The sequence below is a fragment of the Hyperolius riggenbachi genome, chromosome 5, assembly GCF_040937935.1.
Source record: "Hyperolius riggenbachi isolate aHypRig1 chromosome 5, aHypRig1.pri, whole genome shotgun sequence".
Lineage (NCBI taxonomy): Eukaryota > Metazoa > Chordata > Amphibia > Anura > Hyperoliidae > Hyperolius > Hyperolius riggenbachi.
The window spans coordinates 339,936,355-339,957,227 of record NC_090650.1 but is presented as its reverse complement, the minus strand read 5'-3'; the positions used below and the strand labels follow the sequence as shown (position 1 = coordinate 339,957,227).

Here is a 20,873-nt window from a genome sequence, read left to right as displayed (position 1 = left end):
TTCTTGCCAGAGAAGTTCATATGCTGTCACTTTTCACACTCATCATCTTCAAGGAGTGCTCACTTGCTGCCTAATGCATCCCACCCCTGTACAGCTGTATCAAGATAATCATGTAATAACTTTGCATCAATGATTTTCAAATACTGGCTGATCAGTGTATAGTCGTATTAGTTAAAATGCCTTCACACTGGCAAATCTATTGATGTTATATACTGGTAAATAATAGAAATAAATGGCTGACAAATTTAGAATTTCCCGAAATCTCAGATTTATGGGTAACTGAGAAATCCTAGGCAAGCTGAAGAGAGAAGTGTACAATGTTGTGTAAAGTTTTTGTTATAAATCACTTTTTTTGGTTCGAAACCAGCAACTTCTTAGATTTGCACCTCACAGACTGTGAGATAACTTGACTCTCAACACAGCAAGCATTATAGAAGATAGACCGTTCTCAGGCGTCTTCAAAGTTTGATGGAGTTTATTAAGTCAACAGATATACAGATACTCCTCTCTACATGTCGTTCCGTCTTAGCGAAGCAGATTCTTGCATTGCGTTACAGCTTCGTGATTACCTTCCTGCTGAAGGTAATCAGGTCCTCTTATATCTACACGAAGTTACGTCTAAACTAAGTGTATACAGCATTCAAGATATAGCATACAAGATATCAAACAGAAATGGATTATATAAAGGTTTAAGCCGGCAGGGACAGGTAGCAAGACAGAAAAGTTCTACTCCATACTCCGGCTGTGGGTTTTATATGAACCAGAAAGAGTTAAACGTGACCTCATCTGAGCCATCTATGATTGGTTCAGATCCCTTGTGATGTCAGAACACACACCTACTCGATTAATGTTCTATAAGATATTTTGCCCTAGATACAAAGAATTTCCATGTTGAATAAACATGGCTTTGTTTACTGTTCTTGTGGTCTCCATGTTGAGGTCAGTGAGACCTGTGGCCTTGCCCACAGAACAGCTTCTTGGTATGTCCTAGTTCTGCTCACAGAACTGTAGATTTTCTCTCTAAGAGAAAATCTCCTTAAAGTGGACCCAAATTAAAAATACAAGATTTCAGAAATAAAATCTATTTTCTAAATTATAATAATAAATAGCATCCTTTTTTCAGCTGCATGATGACAAATATAAAATATTTTACATTTATTGGAGGAACCCCTCCCTTCCTTTCAAATTGCCGGCATTTTTCCGGCAAACTGGTGGTGGAGTAGATGGTGTCCGGCAATGGAGGAATTGCTAATGGCTGGCACCTGTATAACCCTAGTTATGAAAAGAGAAGGGTGAAAAGCATTCACTGAAATGCTTATAGGCTTGAAGGAATGTTTATTTATCTTTGTATGTGTCGGAGTCTGGCAACTAAATATTTTGAATTAAAAAAATGTTTGGTTTGGATCCGCTTTAAACGGCAGGTCTGCACCCCAAGCCTTTTTGACTAACTCAGTCCAAATAACTGAGGCCTACTTAAATTATAACAGTTTTGCCATCCTTGAATCATCTTCATGCCTCTAGGAAAGTGTTGCTTCCCATAAACTCTTGTTGCTGGTTCAGGGCTAGAAGTTCGACGTGCCTTTTCCTACATGACATATTGGCAGTTTTGTGAAATATTCACTGGCAATTGGCAGAATGTATCTATCCTCTAACACCGTTGCCATCTAGTTTAGTAGATCCCAGATGCAGATCTTGTATTTCGGAATCTATGAAAATCTCCTTCAAATCATTTTTTAGTGGAAACATATTCAGTGCTGCAATGGAAAATAACAGTTTATATGGGTCTTATTTAACTCTTGACAGACAGCTGATATGTAGATGTTGTCCTGTTTAAACCATATTATGTACAAAAAAAGAAAGGATTTTATGCTTGGTTTTTCAATTCTTCTCTGCAATCAGTTGCAGGAAACAGTTTTCCTATTTTCATCTAAACAACTACCGTATACAGTAGTTACTTCCTATACAGTAAAATAATCCCAACACAGAAAAACAATCCATTTGTAAGATAATGTACTATATTATACAGGATAGTGATTATGATTTATTTATTTTTGCCTAGTCCATAATCTATTATGCATTACCACACAATACAGGTGATGTAATAACTGGTGGTCAGTTGAAGTGCATGTACAGTGGTATGCGAAAGTTTGGCCAACGTTGTTAATCGTCATGATTTTCCTGTATAAATTGTTGGTTGTTATGATAAAAACATGTCAGTTAAATATATCATATAGCAGACGCACACAGTGATATTTGAGAAGTGAAATTAAGTTTATTGCATTTACAGAAAGTGCGCAATAATTGTTTAAATAAAATTAGGCAGGTGCATAAATTTGTCATTTTATTGATTCCAAAACCTTTAGAACAAATTATTGGTACTCAAATTGACTTGGTAAGCTCAGTGACCCTTGACCTACATACACAGGTGAATCCAATTATAAAAAAAGAGTATTTAAGGGGCTCAATTGTAAGTCTCCCTCCTCTTTTAATTTTCTTTGAAGAGTATCAACATGGGGTCTCAAAACAACTCTAAAATGACCTGAAGACAAAGATTGTTCACCATCATGGATTAGGGGAAGGATACAGAAAGCTGTCTCATAGATTTCAGCTGTCTGTTTTCAAAGTTAGGAACATATTAAGGAAATGGAAGACCACAGGCTCAGTTCAAGTTAAGGCTCGAAGTGGCAGACCAAGAAAAATCTCAAATAAACAGAAGTGACGAATGGTGGGAACAGTCAGTCAACCCACAGATCAGCACCAAAGACCTACAACATCATCTTGCTGCAGATGGAGTCACTGTGCATCATTCAACCATTCGGCACACTTTACACAAGGAGATGCTGTATGCAGAGGAAGCCTTTTTTCCGCCCACAGCGCAAACAGAGCCACTTGAGGTATGCTAAAGCACATTTGGATAAGCCAGCTTAATTTTTGGAATAAGGTGCTGTGGACTGCTAAAACTAAAATTGAGCCATTTGGGCATAACAAGGGGCGTTATGCATGGAGGAAAAACACAGCATTTCAAGAAAAACACCTGCTACCTACAGTAAAATATGGTGGTGGTTCCATCATGCTGTGGGGTTGTGTGGCCAGTGCAGGGACTGGGAATCTTGTCAAAGTTGAGGGATGCATGGATTCCACTCAGTATCAGCAGATTCTGGAGACCAATGTCCAGGAATCGATGACAAAGATGAAGATGCGCAGGGGCTGGATCTTTTAACAAGACAACGACACTAAACACTGCTCAAAATCCACTAAGGCATTCATGCAGAGGAACAAGTACAACATTCTGGAATGGCCACCTCAGTCTCCAGACATGAATATAATTGAAAATCTGTGGTGTGAGTTAAAGAGAGCTGTCCATGCTCGGAAGCCATCAGACCTGAATGAACTAGAGATGTTTTGTAAAGAGGAATGGTCCAAAATGCCTTCAACCAGAATCCAGCCTCTCATTGGAACCTGCAGGAAGTGTTTAGAGGCTGTAATTTCTGCAAAAGGATGATCTACTAAATATTGATTTCATTTCTTTTTTGTGGTGCCCAAATTTATGAACCTGCCTAATTTTATTTAAACAATTATTGCACACTTTCTGTAAATCCAATAAACTTATTTTCACTTCTCAAATATCACTGTGTGTCTCCCCTATATGATATATTTAACTGACATGTTTTTTTTCGAAACAACCAACGATTTATACAGGAAAATCATGACCATTAACAACATTGCCCAAACTTTTGCATCCCACTGTACATATAGTTTAATAGTAAACCATATATAGCACTAACAGATGTGCCTTGCTGAGGATCTGTGCCCATCAGAGCATAAAATGTTGCTGAGGAAACAACACCCACTCTTGTCAGCTTTATACTATTTATACTCATCTCTGGGTTATGTGACTGGCTTTTTTCAAAGATAACTTCTCTTGAGTAGCTGCATCAAATATCAAACTTGTTTGAACATTTGCATGGTCCCATTAATGTCCCTAGGGTATAACCTATCTTAAAGAGGATCTGTAACATAAAAAATTCTCCTGGGGGGTACTCACCTTAGAAGTGGGAAGCCTCAGGATCCTGTTGAGGCTGCCCCCGTCCCCCTGTGTCCCACGGCGGTCTCGCTGTGCCCCTCTGAACAGCGGGCATGTAAATATTTACCTTTTCGGCTCCAGGCACAGTAGCGGCTCTTGGCTCGGAATTGGGTGGAAATAGCCGATCCCAGACGGGTCCGCCCTACTGTGCAGGCGCAAGTCTCCTGTGCCTGTGGGCACGCCTCAGGAACAGTTGTTGGAAGCTATCCCAATTATTGCTAGCGCTTTAGCATTTATTGCAGATGCAGCAGTTGAATCCTTGAGAGAATATGCTAAAGCTGCAACTTTGGTTAATTCTATTCGCAGAGCGATCTGGCTTAGAACGTGGGAAGGTGATATTACCTCAAAGAGCAGAAGATGTGCCATGCAGTTTGAGGGTAAGCTATTATTTGACAAAGGTTTGGAGACTGTGCTTTCCAGGTCCACAGATAAGAAATTGAAATTTCCCGACAAAAGAAAGAAATTCCAGGCCAGAAAGTTTTTTTTCATGGCAGGGGATTTTCTCAAACGAGAGGCAGAGGCCAAGAACCCAATCAAAGGGGCTCTTTTCTCAGGTGTAGAGGCAGAGGTAGTGGATCTACCACTAAGACCACTACTCCTGGAAACAAGGAAAATAAGTGACATACAGAACAAGGTGGGAGGAAGGTTGTCTCAATTCCTTCCTCAGTGGAAAGATTTACCAGAGCGCCTTCATTCTCAACCTCATAGAGTTGGGTTATTGGTTGGAGTTCAGGGAATGTCCTCCCACCAAATTCTATCTTATGAGATCTCCAAGAGATCCGATAAAGTCAAGCGCTCTGAGACAGGCTGTTACTTCCTTACTAGAATAGGATGTTATTCGGCGGGTTCCTCTCGAAGAAAGAGAAAAGGTTCTACTCCCACATTTTTGTTGTTCTCAAACCGTCGGGGAAGTATCATTTGAAAATCAATTTAAGTCGACTAAATTTGTTTCTAAAAGAAAAAAGTTCAAGATGGAGAGTATTTACTCGGTAAGAAATATGTTTTTTCCTCAGACCTGGTTTGCAACAATAGATTTGCAAGACGTGTACATGCTGTTCCCATTCATTGTGAGCACAAAAAAATTCTAAGGTTTGCGTTAAAGTTCAGGATAGTCGAGCGCCACTACCGATTTCAGGGGCTTTCTTTTTCTTGGCAGCATCCCCTTGTATTTTTACCAAGGTAATTGCAGAAGTAACAGCCTGTCTCCGTCTGAGAAAGATAAAGGTTGTCCCTTATTTGGACCACTTCCTTATTTTGGCCCATTTATCTCAGGATTTAGAGAAGGATCTAAATTCATGTCTTCAGTTATTACAGTTTCTGAGATGGAAAAAAAGTTGGGAAAAGTCTAACTTAATTCCCTCTCAAAAAACAATGTTTCTGGGTTACATTCTGGATACAGTAAACAGGAGCATTATTCTTCCAAAGATCCCTGCGATATTGTTACAGTCAGAGGTCTCGCTACGGGAAATCTTGTCCCTGCTATAATCAATGTCTTCCTCCATCCCAGCAGTACTGTGGGCTCAGTACCACTCACGTGTACTACAACAATGGTTGTTTCAAAAAGGAATCACTGGTTATGGGATCAGAAAAGACACCTGTGTCTGGAAGCCAAGGAGTCCCTCAGGTGGTGGTTAAGTCCACTAAACCTATCCCAAGGTCGCACATGGATTCAGGAGTCTGGTCAGAGTGACCACAGACGCAAGTGCATGGGGATGGGGGGCTCATGTACAAAAATGTCAGATTCAAGGAAAGTGGTCAGAAACTTTGAGAGAAAAGTCATCAAACTTCAGAGAACTATCAGCAGTAAAAGAAGCTTTTTTAGGTTTAGTTGATCAAGTCCAAGGTCATCATGTAAATGTGCTCTCAGACAATATGGTCATGGTTTCCTACTTAAACAGACAAGGAGAAACAAAGGTACCAGATTTGCTGTATTTTTTACTTGGAAATCATGAACTGGGCAGAAATTCATCTAAACCCTTTGTCGGCAATCCACATAAAGGGTTCATTGAACAGGGTACCAGACAAACTCAGCAGAAGTCCAATTCTAGAAGCCGAATGGGAATTGAATTAAGAAACGTTTCTTCTACTTTCTCAGAAATGGGGTGTGCCCAGTCTGGATCTTTTTGCATTCCTGGGGAAGGAAAAGGTTCCAGACTTCTGTTCGCTTCACGCATCTTCGCCAGTTCACAGACTAGATGCTCTTTAGGTGAACTGGGGGGAAGGGCTGGTCTATGCCTTCCCACCGTTCAATCTCCTAACAAAGGTTGTCAGGAAGATTCAGTTGGAGAAAGCCATGGTAATTCTCATCACTCCTTGGTGACCAAAACGAGTGTGGTTTCCGATAATCGGGTCTCTGGCGGTACAGGAACCATTCATGCTCCCTATGAGGAAGGATTTACTTTCTCGATCCACTAAATCTAAAATTGACTGCCTGGATCCTGAGAAGCAACTATTAATTAATAAAGGTTTCTCGGAAAGAGTGGTGAAAACACTCTTCAAGAGTAGAAAGGAAATCACAAACAAGATTTACAGAAAGGTATGGAAAAAGTTTAACAGTTGGAAGTTAAGAAAGGGTTTTGCAACTACAGATAACTTACTGGCGGTGGTACTGGATTTCTTACAAGATGGGGTAGACATGCAGCTTGCTGTGAGCATCATAAAGGTCCAAATTGCAGCCTTATCGTTGTTTATGGATATGCAACTGGCTAAAGATCCCTACATCAAAGCATTGTTTAAAGCAGTATCCAAATCTAGACCAGTGTTGGTAGAACCCTTTCCTCCCTGGGATCTTTCTTTGCTTCTTCAGGAATTAGCGAAAGAGCCCTTTAAACCTCTTGACAAAGTTCCGATTAAATTGATGACTTTAAACGTAGCCTTTTTGTTAGCAAGCACCACAGCAAGAAGGGTAGGTGACTTGCAGGCTCTGTCAGTAAAAGATCTGTATATGACTATACTCCCAGACAAAATTATCTTTAGACCTGACCCGACAGATGCTGGGAATACACGAGTCGACCCAGCGGTTCGATTAGCAGCCGGATCGACTCCCGCCGTGTCCCCACGTACGCCTGGATTGATTCCCGCTCGGGGATCGAGCGCAGAATCGATCCGGCGGGATATCGGACATGTCAGAAATTATCAATCGAACCATCAGCGGCTCGATTGATAAGGAGGAAACAAACAGTCTATACCCAGCATTACATCCCTAAAGCCAATACAAGGTTCCACAGGACTCAGTACATTATTGTTACCCTTGTTTTGTGAAAATCCAAAATATGGCAAAGAAAGGACTTTTCATTTGTTAGACATCAGAAAAGCTATTTTGATTTATTTACAAAGGACTAGAGACTGGAGAAAGTCGAATAATTTACTTATTTTTCTTATGGGACAAAGAAAAGGATTACAGGCAACGAAGTGCAGTATTTCTAGATGGATAAGAAAGGTTATTGTACAGTGTTATCAGAAAGGAGGTAGACCGATACCTAGCCAGGTTAGAGCTCATTCTACGAGGTCTTTATTTACCTTATGGACAGAAAGGGCTGAAGCATCAATTGAACAAATATGTAGGACGGCAACATGGTCAAATCCATCTACATTCATCGAGCACTTTCGCATCGATCTTCTTTCAAGTCAGGATGTGTCGTTTGGACGTGCCACAAGCTGTTATCCCTCCCTAAGAGTGAGTAAAATAATTTTTTACTTGTGCTCTGCGGCCTCTCAACCTATCGGCCGTCCTGGAGGCTGCCTGAAGAAAATCCTAGCTAGACTTCCCGGTAATCCTCCAGGTCGGCCTCTCCTATACCCTCCCTTTAATTCGGTATGGGAACCTTTGGCTTTGGGCCATCACTGTTTCTATGGGTATGCGCACCGAAGGTGGTACTCTGTGATAACTGAGGTGTGTCAGGGAGTGCTCACATATGTAAGGTGGCCAATTATGTATGCAAATTGGTAATGGTCTGTGTTTCTCCTAATAGAAGAGCCGGTGTACTCTCAACCTATCGGCCGCCCTGGAGGACTCCTTGAAATCCCAATTACCGGTAAGTCTAACTAGGATTTTCAGCCATATGTACTACAGGGAGTGCAGAATTATTAGGCAAATTAGTATTTTGACCACATCATCATCTTTATGCATGTTGTCTTACTCCAAGCTGTATAGGCTCGAAAGCCTACTACCAATTAAGCATATTAGGTGATGTGCATCTCTGTGATGAGAAGGGGTGTGGTCTAATGACATCAACACCCTATATCAGGTGTGCATAATTATTAGGCAACTTCCTTTCTTTTGGCAAAATGGGTCAAAAGAAGGAATTGACAGGCTCAGAAAAGGCAAAAATAGCGAGATATTTTGCAGAGGGATGCAGCACTCTTAAAATTGCAAAGCTTCTGAAGCCTGATAATCGAACAATCAAGCGTTTCATTCAAAATAGTCCACAGGGTCGCAAGAAGCGTGTGGAAAAACCAAGGCACAAAATAACTGCCCATGAACTGAGAAAAGTCAAGCGTGCAGCTGCCAAGATGCCACTTGCCACCAGTTTGGCCATATTTCAGAGCTGCAACATCGCTGGAGTGCCCAAAAGCACAAGGTGTGCAATACTCAGAGACATGGCCAAGGTAAGAAAGGCTGAAAGACGACTACCACTGAACAAGACACACAAGCTGAAACTTCAAGACTGGGCCAAGAAATATCTCAAGACTGAATTTTCTAAGGTTTTATGGACTGATGAAATGAGAGTGAGTCTTGATGGGCCAGATGGATGGGCCCGTGGCTGGATTGGTAAAGGGCAGAGAGCTCCAGTCCGACTCAGACGCCAGCAAGGTGGAGGTGGAGTACTTGTTTGGGCTGGTATCATCAAAGATGAGCTTGTGGGGCCTTTTAGGGCTGAGGATGGAGTCAAGCTCAACTCCCAGTCCTACTGCCAGTTTCTGGAAGACACCTTCTTCAAGCAGTGGTACAGGAAGAATTCTGCATCCTTCAAGAAAAACATGATTTTTATGCAGGACAATGCTCCATCACACGCGTCCAAGTACTCCACAGCGTGGCTGGCAAGAAAGGGTATAAAAGAAGAAAAACTAATGACATGGCCTCCTTGTTCACCAGATCTGAACCCATTCAGAACCTGTGGTCCATCATAAAATGTGAGATTTACAAGGAGAGAAAACAGTACACCTCTCTGAACAGTGTCTGGGAGGCTGTGGTTGCTGCTGCACGCAATGTTGATGGTGAACAGATCAAAACACTGACAGAATCCATGGATGGCAGGCTTTTAAGTGTCCTTGCAAAGAAAGGTGGCTATATTGGTCACTGATTTGTTTTTGTTTTGTTTTTAAATGTCAGAAATGTATATTTTTGAATGTTGAGATGTTATATTGGTTTCACTGGTAAAAATAAATAATTAAAATGGGTATATATTTGTTTTTTGATAAGTTGCCTAATAATTATGAACAGTAATAGTCACCTGCACACACAGATATCCCCCTAAAATAGCTCAAACTAAAAACTGCTTTCAAAAATATTCAGCTTTGATATTAATGAGTTTTTTGGGTTCATTGAGAACATGGTTGTTGTTCAATAATAAAATTATTCCTCAAAAATACAACTTGCCTAATAATTCTGCACTCCCTGTACATTAAATATCATCTGGGATTAGACCAAATGGGCTATCTTTTTGGTCACCACAGATATCAACACGTTTTGGTGCTGATGACCCTGTTGCCTACCAGTTGCCGTTCATAATCAACGTTTGTTAGGTTCTAAACACTACATGGCAGGAGCACCCCACAAAACTTGCGGTTTTCGTAATGCTCTGACCCAGTCATTTGTCATTCAAATCTGGTTCTTGCCAGAGAAGTTCATATGCTGTCACTTTTCACACTCATCATCTTCAAGGAGTGCTCACTTGCTGCCTAATGCATCCCACCCCTGTACAGCTGTATCAAGATAATCATGTAATAACTTTGCATCAATGATTTTCAAATACTGGCTGATCAGTGTATAGTCGTATTAGTTAAAATGCCTTCACACTGGCAAATCTATTGATGTTATATACTGGTAAATAATAGAAATAAATGGCTGACAAATTTAGAATTTCCCGAAATCTCAGATTTATGGGTAACTGAGAAATCCTAGGCAAGCTGAAGAGAGAAGTGTACAATGTTGTGTAAAGTTTTGCCATCCTTGAATCATCTTCATGCTTCTGGGAAAGTGTTGCTTCCCATAAACTCTTGTTGCTGGTTCAGGGCTAGAAGTTCGACGTGCCCTTTCCTACATGACATATTGGCAGTTTTGTGAAATATTTACTGGCAAATGGCAGAATGTATCTATCCTCTAACACCGCTGCCATCTAGTTTAGCAGATCCCAGATGCAGATCTTGTATTTCATAATATATGAAAATATCCTTCAAATCATTTAGCAGGGATATTAGTGGAAAAATATTCAGTGCTGCAATGGAAAATAACCGTTTATATGGGTCTTATTTAACTCTTGACTGACAGCTGATATGTAGATGTTGTCTTGTTTAAACCATATTATGTACAAAAAAAGGATTTTATGCTTGGTTTTTCAATTCTTCTCTGCAATCAGTTGCAAGAAACAGTTTTCCTGTTTTCATCTAAACAACTACTGTATACAGTAGTTACTTCCTATACAGTAAAATAATCCCAACACAGAAAAACAATCCATTTGTAAGATAATGTACTATATTATACAGGATAGTGATTATGATTTATTTATTTTTGCCTAGTCCATAATCTATTATGCATTACCACACAATACAAGTGATGTAATAACTGGTGGTCAGTTGAAGTGCATGTACAGTGGGATGCGAAAGTTTGGCCAACGTTGTTAATCGTCATGATTTTCCTGTATAAATTGTTGGTTGTTATGATAAAAACATGTCAGTTAAATATATCATATAGGAGACACACACAGTGATATTTGAGAAGTGAAATTAAGTTTATTGCATTTACAGAAAGTGCGCAATAATTGTTTAAATAAAATTAGGCAGGTGCATACATTTGTCATTTTATTGATTCCAAAATCTTTAGAACAAATTATTGGTACTCAAATTGACTTGGTAAGCTTAGTGATCCCTGCCCTACATACACAGGTGAATCCAGGGGCTCAATTGTAAGTCTCCCTCCTCTTTTAATTTTCTTTGAAGAGTATCAACATGGGGTCTCAAAACAACTCTAAAATGACCTGAAGACAAAGATTGTTCATCATCATGGATTAGGGGAAGGATACAGAAAGCTGTCTCAGAGATTTCAGCTGTCTGTTTCCAAAGTTAGGAACATATTAAGGAAATGGAAGACCACAGGCTCAGTTCAAGTTAAGGCTCGAAGTGGCAGACCAAGAAAAATCTCAGATAAACAGAAGCGACGAATGGTGGGAACAGTCAGTCAACCCACAGATCAGCACCAAAGACCTACAACATCATCTTGCTGCAGATGGAGTCACTGTGCATCATTCAACCATTCGGCACACATTACACAAAGAGATGCTGTATGCAGAGGAAGCCTTTTCTCCGCCCACAGCACAAACAGAGCCACTTGAGGTATGCTAAAGCACATTTGGATAAGCCAGCTTAATTTTTGGAATAAGGTGCTGTGGACTGCTAAAACTAAAATTGAGCTATTTGGGCATAACAAGGGGCGTTATGCATGGAGGAAAAACAACACAGCATTTCAAGAAAAACACCTGCTACCTACAGTAAAATATGGTGGTGGTTCCATCATTCTGTGGGGCCAATGCAGGGACTGGGAATCCTGTCAAAGTTGAGGGACGCATGGATTCCACTCAGTATCAGCAGATTCTGGAGACCAATGTCCAGAAATCAATGACAAAGCTGAAGCTGCGGCGGGGCTGGATCTTTTAACAAGACAACGACCCTAAACACTGCTCAAAATCCACTAAGGCATTCATGCAGAGCAACAAGTACAATGTTCTGGAATGGCCATCTCAGTCCCCAGACCTGAATATAATTGAAAATCTGTGGTGTGAGTTAAAGAGAGCTGTCCATGCTCGGAAGCCATTAAACCTGAATGAACTAGAGATGTTTTGTAAAAAGGAATGGTCCAAAATGCCTTCATCCAGAATCCAGCCTCTCAATGGAACCTACAGGAGGTGTTTAGAGGCTGTGATTTCTGCAAAAGGATGATCTACTAAATATTGATTTCATTTCTTTTTTGTGGTGCCCAATTTTATGAACCCGCCTCATTTTATTTAAACAATTATTGCACACTTTCTGTAAATCCAATAAACTTATTTTCACTTCTCAAATATCACTGTGTGTCTCCCCTATATGAAATATTTAACTGACATGTTTTATCGAAACAACCAACGATTTATACAGGAAAATCATGACCATTAACAACGTTGCCCAAACTTTTGCATCCCACTGTACATATAGTTTAATAGTAAACCATATATAGCACTAACAGATGTGCCTTGCTGAGGATCTGTGCCCATCAGAGCATAAAATGTTGCTGAGGAAACAACACCCACTCTCTTGTCAGCTTTATACTATTTATACTCATCTCTGGGTTATGTGACTGGCTTTTTTCAAAGAGAATTTCTCTTGAGTAGCTGCATCAAATATCAAACTTGTTTGAACATTGGCATGGTCCCATTAATGACCCTAGGGTATAACCTATCTTAAAGAGGATCTGTAACATAAAAAATTCCCCTGGGGGGGTACTCACCTTAGAAGGGGGAAGCCTCAGGATCCTGTTGAGGCTGCCCCCGTCCCCCTGTGTCCCACGGCGGTCTCGCTGTGCCCCTCCCAACAGCGGGCATGTAAATATTTACCTTTTCGGCTCCAGGCAGAGTAGCGGCTCTCGGCTTGGAATTAGGTGGAATTAACCGATCCCAGACGGGTCCTCTCTACTGTGCAGACGCAAGTCTCCTGTGCCTGAGCAGTAGAGCGGACCGGACTGAGATTGGCTATTTCCGAGCCGAGAGCCGCAACCGCATCCCCGCTGGAACAGGGAAAGGTAAATATTGCACAGCCTGACAAATTGTCGCCTGTGCATTCAGTGGGCTGCAGCGAGACCACCGTGGGATGGAGGACGTGTGAAGCCTCGATAGGATAAGATCCTTTATTACAGAGTCTCTTTAAAGCGAACTTGAGACAAACTGCTGCAAAGGATTTATACTTACCTGGGGCTTCCTTCCGCCCCCTGTGGTCATTTAACTCCCACATTGTCCATCCGATCACCTCTGTTGTACCTCTGTGAGGTTTGCGATCTAGCCGTATTGTGGGCAACAAGAGTGTTATTGGGGATACGGCTGGCCAGGAATGCACCAACGCATTCGTTCATGACACTGGCTAAACCAAAGGGACTGGAAAGACTGAGAAGGGATCACAGGTGGCTGGAGGAGGCCTCATATAAGTATAAAGTCTTTGCTGTAAATCGTCTTTGGTACACTTTAAAGAGACTCTGAAGTGTCAAAAAACCCCAGTTTTTACTTAAAGAGGAACTGTTGCGAAAATCTGAAAATTGAAAACACTTATTATTATTTAGTATTTATATAGCGCCGACATCTTCCGCAGCGCTGTACAGAGTATATATTGTCTTGTCACTAACTGTCCCTCAGGGGGCTCACAATATAATCCCTACCATAGTCATATGTCTAGTGTAGTGTATGTATTGTAGTCCAGGGCCAATTTGGGGGGGAACCAATTAACTTATCTTTAAGTTTTTGGGGATGTGGGAGAAAACCGGAGTACCCGGAAGAAACACACGCAGACACGGGGAGAACACCTTGCAGATGTTGACCTGGCTGGGATTAGAACTGCCACCACGCTATATATTTTTCCCACAGTAAAATGAGCCATAAATTACTTTTCTCCTATGTTCCTGTCACTTACAATAAGAAATAAAAATCTGTCATTACTGACAGATTATGGACTAGCCCATCTTCTCATAGGGGGGTTCTTAGGGTTTTCTTATTTTTAAAAGTACTTAGTGAATGGCAGTTGCTCTTTCCAACTGCCAAAATAGTTTACAGCGAGCAGGGAGGCTGGCCAGCATCTTTGTATACATTTTTCAGGGAATGTGTTTATGCCTCATTTTACTCTGGGAGAAATGTACTTCTTATTTGTATGTGTTTTAAATCTTAAGATTTTCGCGACAGTTCCTCTTTAAGTAACTTCATTAGCACTTATGCCCTACCTAAGAGGCAGCATCCCCGCGGCTGAAATCGCTATTAAACCCTCCAAATCCCGGGGCAATAATGCACAATTTTCTTGGTCATGGATTTTGCTGCTGGGGGAGGCAGATCTTTGGGCTGTAGCTCTACCTCCATTCTCATCAATCATCGCTAATCGCCGCCTCTCCCCGCCCCTCTTAGTAAAAGAAGACTGAGAGGGGTGGGGAGAGGCGTCGATCAGCGTCGATTGACGGGAGTAGAGGCAGAGCTACAGCCCAAAGCTCTGCCTCTACTAGGAAGCGCTGCCCAAATATCCCCCAGGGATTTCGGGGGGTTTAATAGCGACTTCAGCCGCAGGGATGCTGCGTTTCAGGTAGGGCATTAGTGCTAATGAAGTTACTTAGGTACAAATGTGGGTTTGTTTTTTTGAGACTTCAGAGTCTCTTTAAGTCAAATTCTGTTACTGCTAATTTTTTTGTGCATTGCTAGGATTTTATAAGGATTACCGTTTATGTATTTTTTTTCTTTTGTGCTATTAAAAACACAATCAATTTTTAATTATCCCTGCTAGAAAATGTTAAATTGGGAGTTTCAGGCTATTGTGGTTATTTACTCATGTCAAAATAAGAGGATTTGGTATTGCTCAACACACTGAGTACAACTAAAAGTATTAGTGCCCTGGGGGGAAGGAAGTCAAATTTGAAGGTTTGGGCAGTTGTTGTTTTTTTGTTTGTTTGTTTGTTTTTTGTTTTTGTTTTTTAGGGAATCATAGCGGACTCTAAATTTCGGTGAGAAAATGGGAATCAAAAAGATTTATGGGTAGATTGTCAGAATGAATAACTTGCGTGATGGCACTATTGTGGTTGTACAAAACTTGGCTAATCCTCCTTTAAATTAATTTACAATGAATACTCTTTTGTCTTTTATGTTTTTTTCACACAAATGACACAGAGGCAGATACAGGAACGTGTGTGTTAACAGTTGTGTTTGATTCTCCTTTTAAGCCCCAGTGGAGCTGCACATAGTTTGATCTCTGAACTTCAGAAAACACTTCAGCAAGAAAAACAGTTATTTGTGGAGCAGCTCGACCTACAGGAGAGGAAGAAGGCTGAAGAGTTGCAGAACCTCAGGATATCCCTAATTGCAGAGCAGCAGGTTACACTCTGGCCATAAAGCCAGCTACTTATTTAAAATAGACTGTGACAGCTATAATCTTCTGTTTTCCTCACATGCCATTAACCATCTGCATTGCCACTGTAAAAATGTTATGTTCTTCCAATCCCTGGTCTAGATAGACATAATAATCTGTATAGTTAAACTGTTAATTCATACGTTCTGACAGCTTAATGTTTGTTTTTGATAGGTGAAAAATTGGGGTGGATCTATGACCTAAGCTGGTAAATGCAGAAATGTGATGGGATGTAGAAAAAAACTGCGCTTTCTGGTTTCAGTTCAGTTCACCCACTTTTATTGACAAGCTTTTCACTCACAATAATCATTGCGTTTTCTTTGATTTTATTAAGATTAGGAGATCATTTAGGCTTGATTTAGGCCAGAAAGTGTTTACATCGTTTCTCAGGCCTAAGGGCCCATTCACACTAAGGATTGCAAAACACTTGCAAAATCGCTAGCGTTTTGCAGCTGCAAGCACTTTCCACATATTTTTCATTGTACATTTTTGCGATTTTTGAGCGATCGCGTTTCACGTTTTATTACCATTGCAATCGCTCTAAAACTACGCTAAATGCCGCATGCACCGCATTCGCATTTATCACAAATCGCCGGTGATCGCGGCAATGAGATACCTGCCATATACTTTTACTTACTTAAAGGCGCTAGCGATCGCCGGCAGTGTGAATGGGCCCTAACTGACTGGAGATAGCAGTTTTGATAACAACATCCTGGTCCTGCACCCTAATGATTGAGTCTTACATGTTAAAGAATTGCCTGGCAGACATGATGTAGGAAATACTCCTTTGGACACAAAATTTACTTTATTTATGTCAGATTATTTTCCGCTATCCAGAAAAAAAGCTTGCAGCAGGACTTTCTCCCAACAGGCAAAAACATTGGATCGATTCCATTAATCTGATCAAATTGGATAGCAGCTTTCTTCTGTTAGTGCGCACAAACAATCAATATTACGATCAAATTGGAGAATCGATTATATGAAGAATTGTAACGTTACCTTACACCTTAAATCTCATCTTTTATCATCTTCACCTCCAGTGCCTAATGCTACATACACACTTGAGATAAAAGTCTTTGGAAAAGGCAAGATCACAGACCAATTTTACCCCCTTCCATGTAGTATGAGAGCCATACCTACACAGTCTATTCTATTGAGCTGAACTCCTCATCAGATAAAAAACTTTGCAAGATACTGGACACAAAGATGCTGTACACATTCAAAAGATCATTATCTGCAAAACATCTGTTCCTGCAAAAGATCTGTTCCTGCAAAAGATCCGTTCCTGCAAAATGCATTGATAGTCTGTGATATCTGCAGATCCTCATACACACCTTGTTTAACAGACATTCATCTGCAGATCAGATCCACCAGGATGGATCTTCAGATCTGCAGATGATTGTCAGATATGCAGATGAATGTCTGTTAAACAAGGTGACAAAGAGTATGACAAAGAGTATGCTTGCCTGAAAAGAGTTTTTAGGTTGCGACTAAAAAGGGTAAGTGTGGGTAAGTGGCAGATGTGTTGAGGGAGGGAGTTCGGGAGAAGGGGGGAGACAACTAAATGTAATACTACGTTAGTTTTTATAATTGGGCTTTAACACTTTAAGTGCATATTAAAGAGGAACATCAGCCTAAACAAACATACTGTCATTAAGTTACATTAGTTATGTTAATTAAAATAGGTAATTTAATCTCTTACCCACCCTGTTTTAAAAGAACAGGCAAATGTTTCATGAGGGCAGCCATCTTTTTGGTTGAATGGAGGTGACAAGGAGCATGAGACAGTTCCAACTGTCCTGTGTCCTGATCACCCATCCCAGTTGCTAAACAACGAGAACAACATCATCAGAAATCCCATCATGCTCTACACAGCATCAGGGGAAAAATGCCCTGGCAGTTTTCTTTGATGGGGCGGAGCTTAAATTCTGTGCAGCTAAAAATGAGGCTATGGTAAGAAAAACAAAGTTCTGATTCTGTGAAACTGTTAAAGAAACACCAAGCCTTTTCAGTATTTCTGAGTAGATTTTTAGTCTGGAGGTTCACTTTAAGATTATCCAAATATATTGAAGTGTATAACTTCTATGAAAGTTAATATTTTGTAATTTAGGATGCCATTTTCTTTCCCCTCACAGACGAACTTTAACACGGTATTGACAAGAGAGAGAGTGAAAAAAGAGAATGTTATAAGTGAACTCACTGAGAAACTGAAGAGTGTTACATCGCAGCAAGACAAAGATAAGGGTAAGAAACCGGTTGCTTTACAAATTGGGGAACTCCAGTGAATGTTGCATTGTTATACATGCAGTGTTTTTTTTCTGGACATATACAGCCTCAGAAAACAAATGAAAAAAAAGTCTGAAGCAAATTTTCCGTGTGCCGGCTTTAGAATGACTGCCATAACCTAATGGCAAAATATTTTGTATGTGTGAAGTTGCCCATCTATGATACAATCTTGATTGTACAATCTACACGTCTATGTAATGTGAGTAACTAACTTAAAGGTTACCTGACCCAGTGGCATACCTAGGGCATTTGATACCCGGTGGTGGGTATTATAAGACCCCCCCCCCCAAAAAAAAAGTAAAGGGGCAAAAAACGGGTGGGGCTATAACATGCGGCAGCAAAAAAAATGGGCGTGGCCGGTAGAGGGCGGAGCTAACTGTAATTTAACGTGAACCCGGGGTGCGAGTGATATGGAGGCTGCCATATTTATTTCCTTTTATACAATACTAGTTGCCTGCCAGCCCTGCTGATCTATTTGGCTGCAGTAGTGAACTGAATCACACCAGAAACAAGCATGCAGCTAATCTTCTCAGTTCTGTCAATATTGTCAGAAATCCCTGACCTGCTGCATGCTTGTTCAGGGTCTATGGTTGAAAGAATTAGAGGCAGAGGACCAGCAAGGCAGCTGGTATTGCTTAAAAGGAGATAAATATGGCAGCCTCACTATTATTCTCACCTCGGGTTCCCTTTAAAAGTGCAACGCAAAGACAGCGGACCCAAGTTTTGGTGACCATTTCCCCAGAAAATTCACATACTTGTCCAGATTTTCTCAAGAAAATACACGTAATGTGTGCAGATTTGCCCAGAGAATACGTTCAATCATGTCAGCAGATTTGCCCAGAAAATACATGCAATCATGTCGGCAGATTTGGCCAGAAAAAACATGCAATCATGTCGGCAGATTTGCCCAGAAAATACATGCAATCATGTCGGCAGATTTGCCCAGAAAATACATGCAATCATGTCGGCAGATTTGCCCAGAAAATACATGCAATTATGTCGGCAGATTTGCCCAGAAAACACTTCAATCGTGTAGCAGACCTGGCCAGAACATAAACGTAAAAATATAAATTAAAAAAAAAAAAAAAACATTTATTCACTTGCAGCAGAGCTCCTGTTCCAGCCTCCGTCCGGTGCGCAGCTCCCACGATCCTCTGCAGCCAGCAACTGAAACTCCCAAAGTCTCCAGAGCAGGGCTTCGGACATTTTACTATAGCCCTGCTCTGCCGCTGCGGTGAACTGACACGGCATCTATTAGATGCCGAAGGTCAGTTCATGCTGGGCGGTGCTTGGAGAATTTTAGGGGGTGCTTCAGCACCCAAAGACCCCCCCCCCCCCCCCCGGTGCCGCCACTGCCCCCAGTATAGGTAGCTAGCAGAGCAGTTGCCCCCAGTATAGGTAGCTAGTTGCCCCCAGTGAAGGTAGTATAGTTGCCCCCAGGATAGGCAGCATAGCTGCTGCCCCCAATGTAGGTAGTATTGCTGCCCCCAGTGTAGCTAGTATAGTGGCCCCGTACAGCTGCCCTCCAGTATAGGTAATATAGTGGCCCCCATAGTTGCCCCAGTATATCTAGTATAGTGGCCCACAGTTTAGATAGTATAGTGGCCCCCAGTGTAGCTAGTATAGTGGCCTAAAGGTAGCTAGTAAAGTTGCCCCCAGTGTAGCTAGTATAGTGGCCTCCATTGTAGCTGGTATGGTGCCTCCCCCCCAGTATAGGTAATATAGTGGCCCCTAGTATAGCGACCCCCAGGCCCAGTGTAGCTAGTATAGTGGCCCCCCGTATAGCTGCCTCCAGTATAGCTAGTATAGTGGCCCCCAGTTTAGGTAGTATAGTGGCCCCCAGTGTAGCTAGCATAGTGCCCCCCCTCCCCCAGTGTAGCTAGAAGAAGGGCTGACAGCAAGGATAGCGGTTGGGAGGGGGGGCATGTCCCCTCCCTCACTTGGGTCCCCTCCTGCCTCTCTTCCCCCCCTCCCCCCCAAATGCGGGCAGCAAACAGGGCGAGCAGGCGGGAGCGTAGAATACTCACGTTACTTCCGCGTATCAGCTGCGTCGCCGTCACGTGCCTCCTCTGTGCCTCCAATGATTGGAGGCGCAGAAGAGGCACGTGACGGCGACGCAGCGTTCCAGGCTGATACGCGGAAGTGACGTAAGTATTCTCCCTGCTCGCTGCCCCCGGCCCGCTGCCTGCATTTGGGGGGGGGGGAAGAGGCAGAAGGAGGGGACCCAGGTGAGGGAGGGAGGGATATGTCCCCCCCCCCCTCCCTGCCGCTATCCCTGCTGTCACCCCTCCTCCTAGTGCTGCTCTTCCCCTCCTGGCTCCTGCATGACTGCATCTATGGGGGGTCGTGACGACACCACCTGGCTTTCTGGCACCCGGTGCGCCACGCCCCCCTGCGCCCTGTGGTAGGAACGCCACTGACCTGACCCAAGGCAAAGATACCTCACGTAAGCACAAAGGTATGTTCAGGCTGAATCTACATAGCTCTGTGCATTGTCCAATCCTCTACTTGTTCCCCCTGGTCTCTGTAATCGCTCCTTGAAAAAAATTACTTTTGGCTGAAGTCAAATTGTCAGGAATAGACAGACTTGCCATGATGTTCCCTCTTATCACCCTCCTTTTCACTCCTCTTTAGAGGAGAGAATGGGGCGAGAGAGAGGGAGGATGATAGGAGGGAACATCGCAGCAAGCCTGCCTCTTCCTGTTTGAAAATTTGTCTTTAGCCAAAAGTCAGATTTTTCAAGGAGTGATTACGGGACCAAGGGGTACGAGGAGAGGAACAGCCAATGCATAGAGGTGTATAAATCCATCATGAACATTCTTCTGTGCTTACCTTGGGTATCTTTGCCTTGGGTCAGGTGTGCTTTAATTATCTGTTCAAAGTATATTCACCGTATTTACTCTTCTACAACATAGTTTTGGTAAAATTGTACAATCAAGATTTTGTCATTACTGGGCCAGCAGGTTTATTTAGTTTGTACATTAAAAGAGGTCCTTCATGAAGAGTTATATTCCAGGCTGACAAAAAATCCAGAAGCAGACACATGAACATGCTTCCTCTATCTAAATTATTCTACGGATGTCTGTCTGGTTATTTAGTACAGTAAGAATATGATATCTTCCTTTTTATGCTGCCTTCAGTGCAGTGCAGTAACAACCTACATTAC

At 41.9% G+C, this 20,873-nt stretch overlaps 1 protein-coding gene across 2 annotated transcripts in view; it reads left to right on the top strand.

Annotated features, from left to right (window-relative positions):
* RB1CC1 (RB1 inducible coiled-coil 1) overlaps positions 1 to 20,873 on the top strand; it is a 228,457-nt gene that overhangs the window by 158,200 nt on the left and 49,384 nt on the right. For both annotated transcript variants that reach the window (XM_068237380.1, XM_068237379.1), the window contains exons 15-16: positions 15,237 to 15,387; positions 17,557 to 17,665. In XM_068237380.1, the coding sequence (XP_068093481.1) occupies positions 15,237 to 15,387; positions 17,557 to 17,665 (260 nt within the window). The remainder of the gene's footprint in view (positions 1 to 15,236; positions 15,388 to 17,556; positions 17,666 to 20,873) is intronic.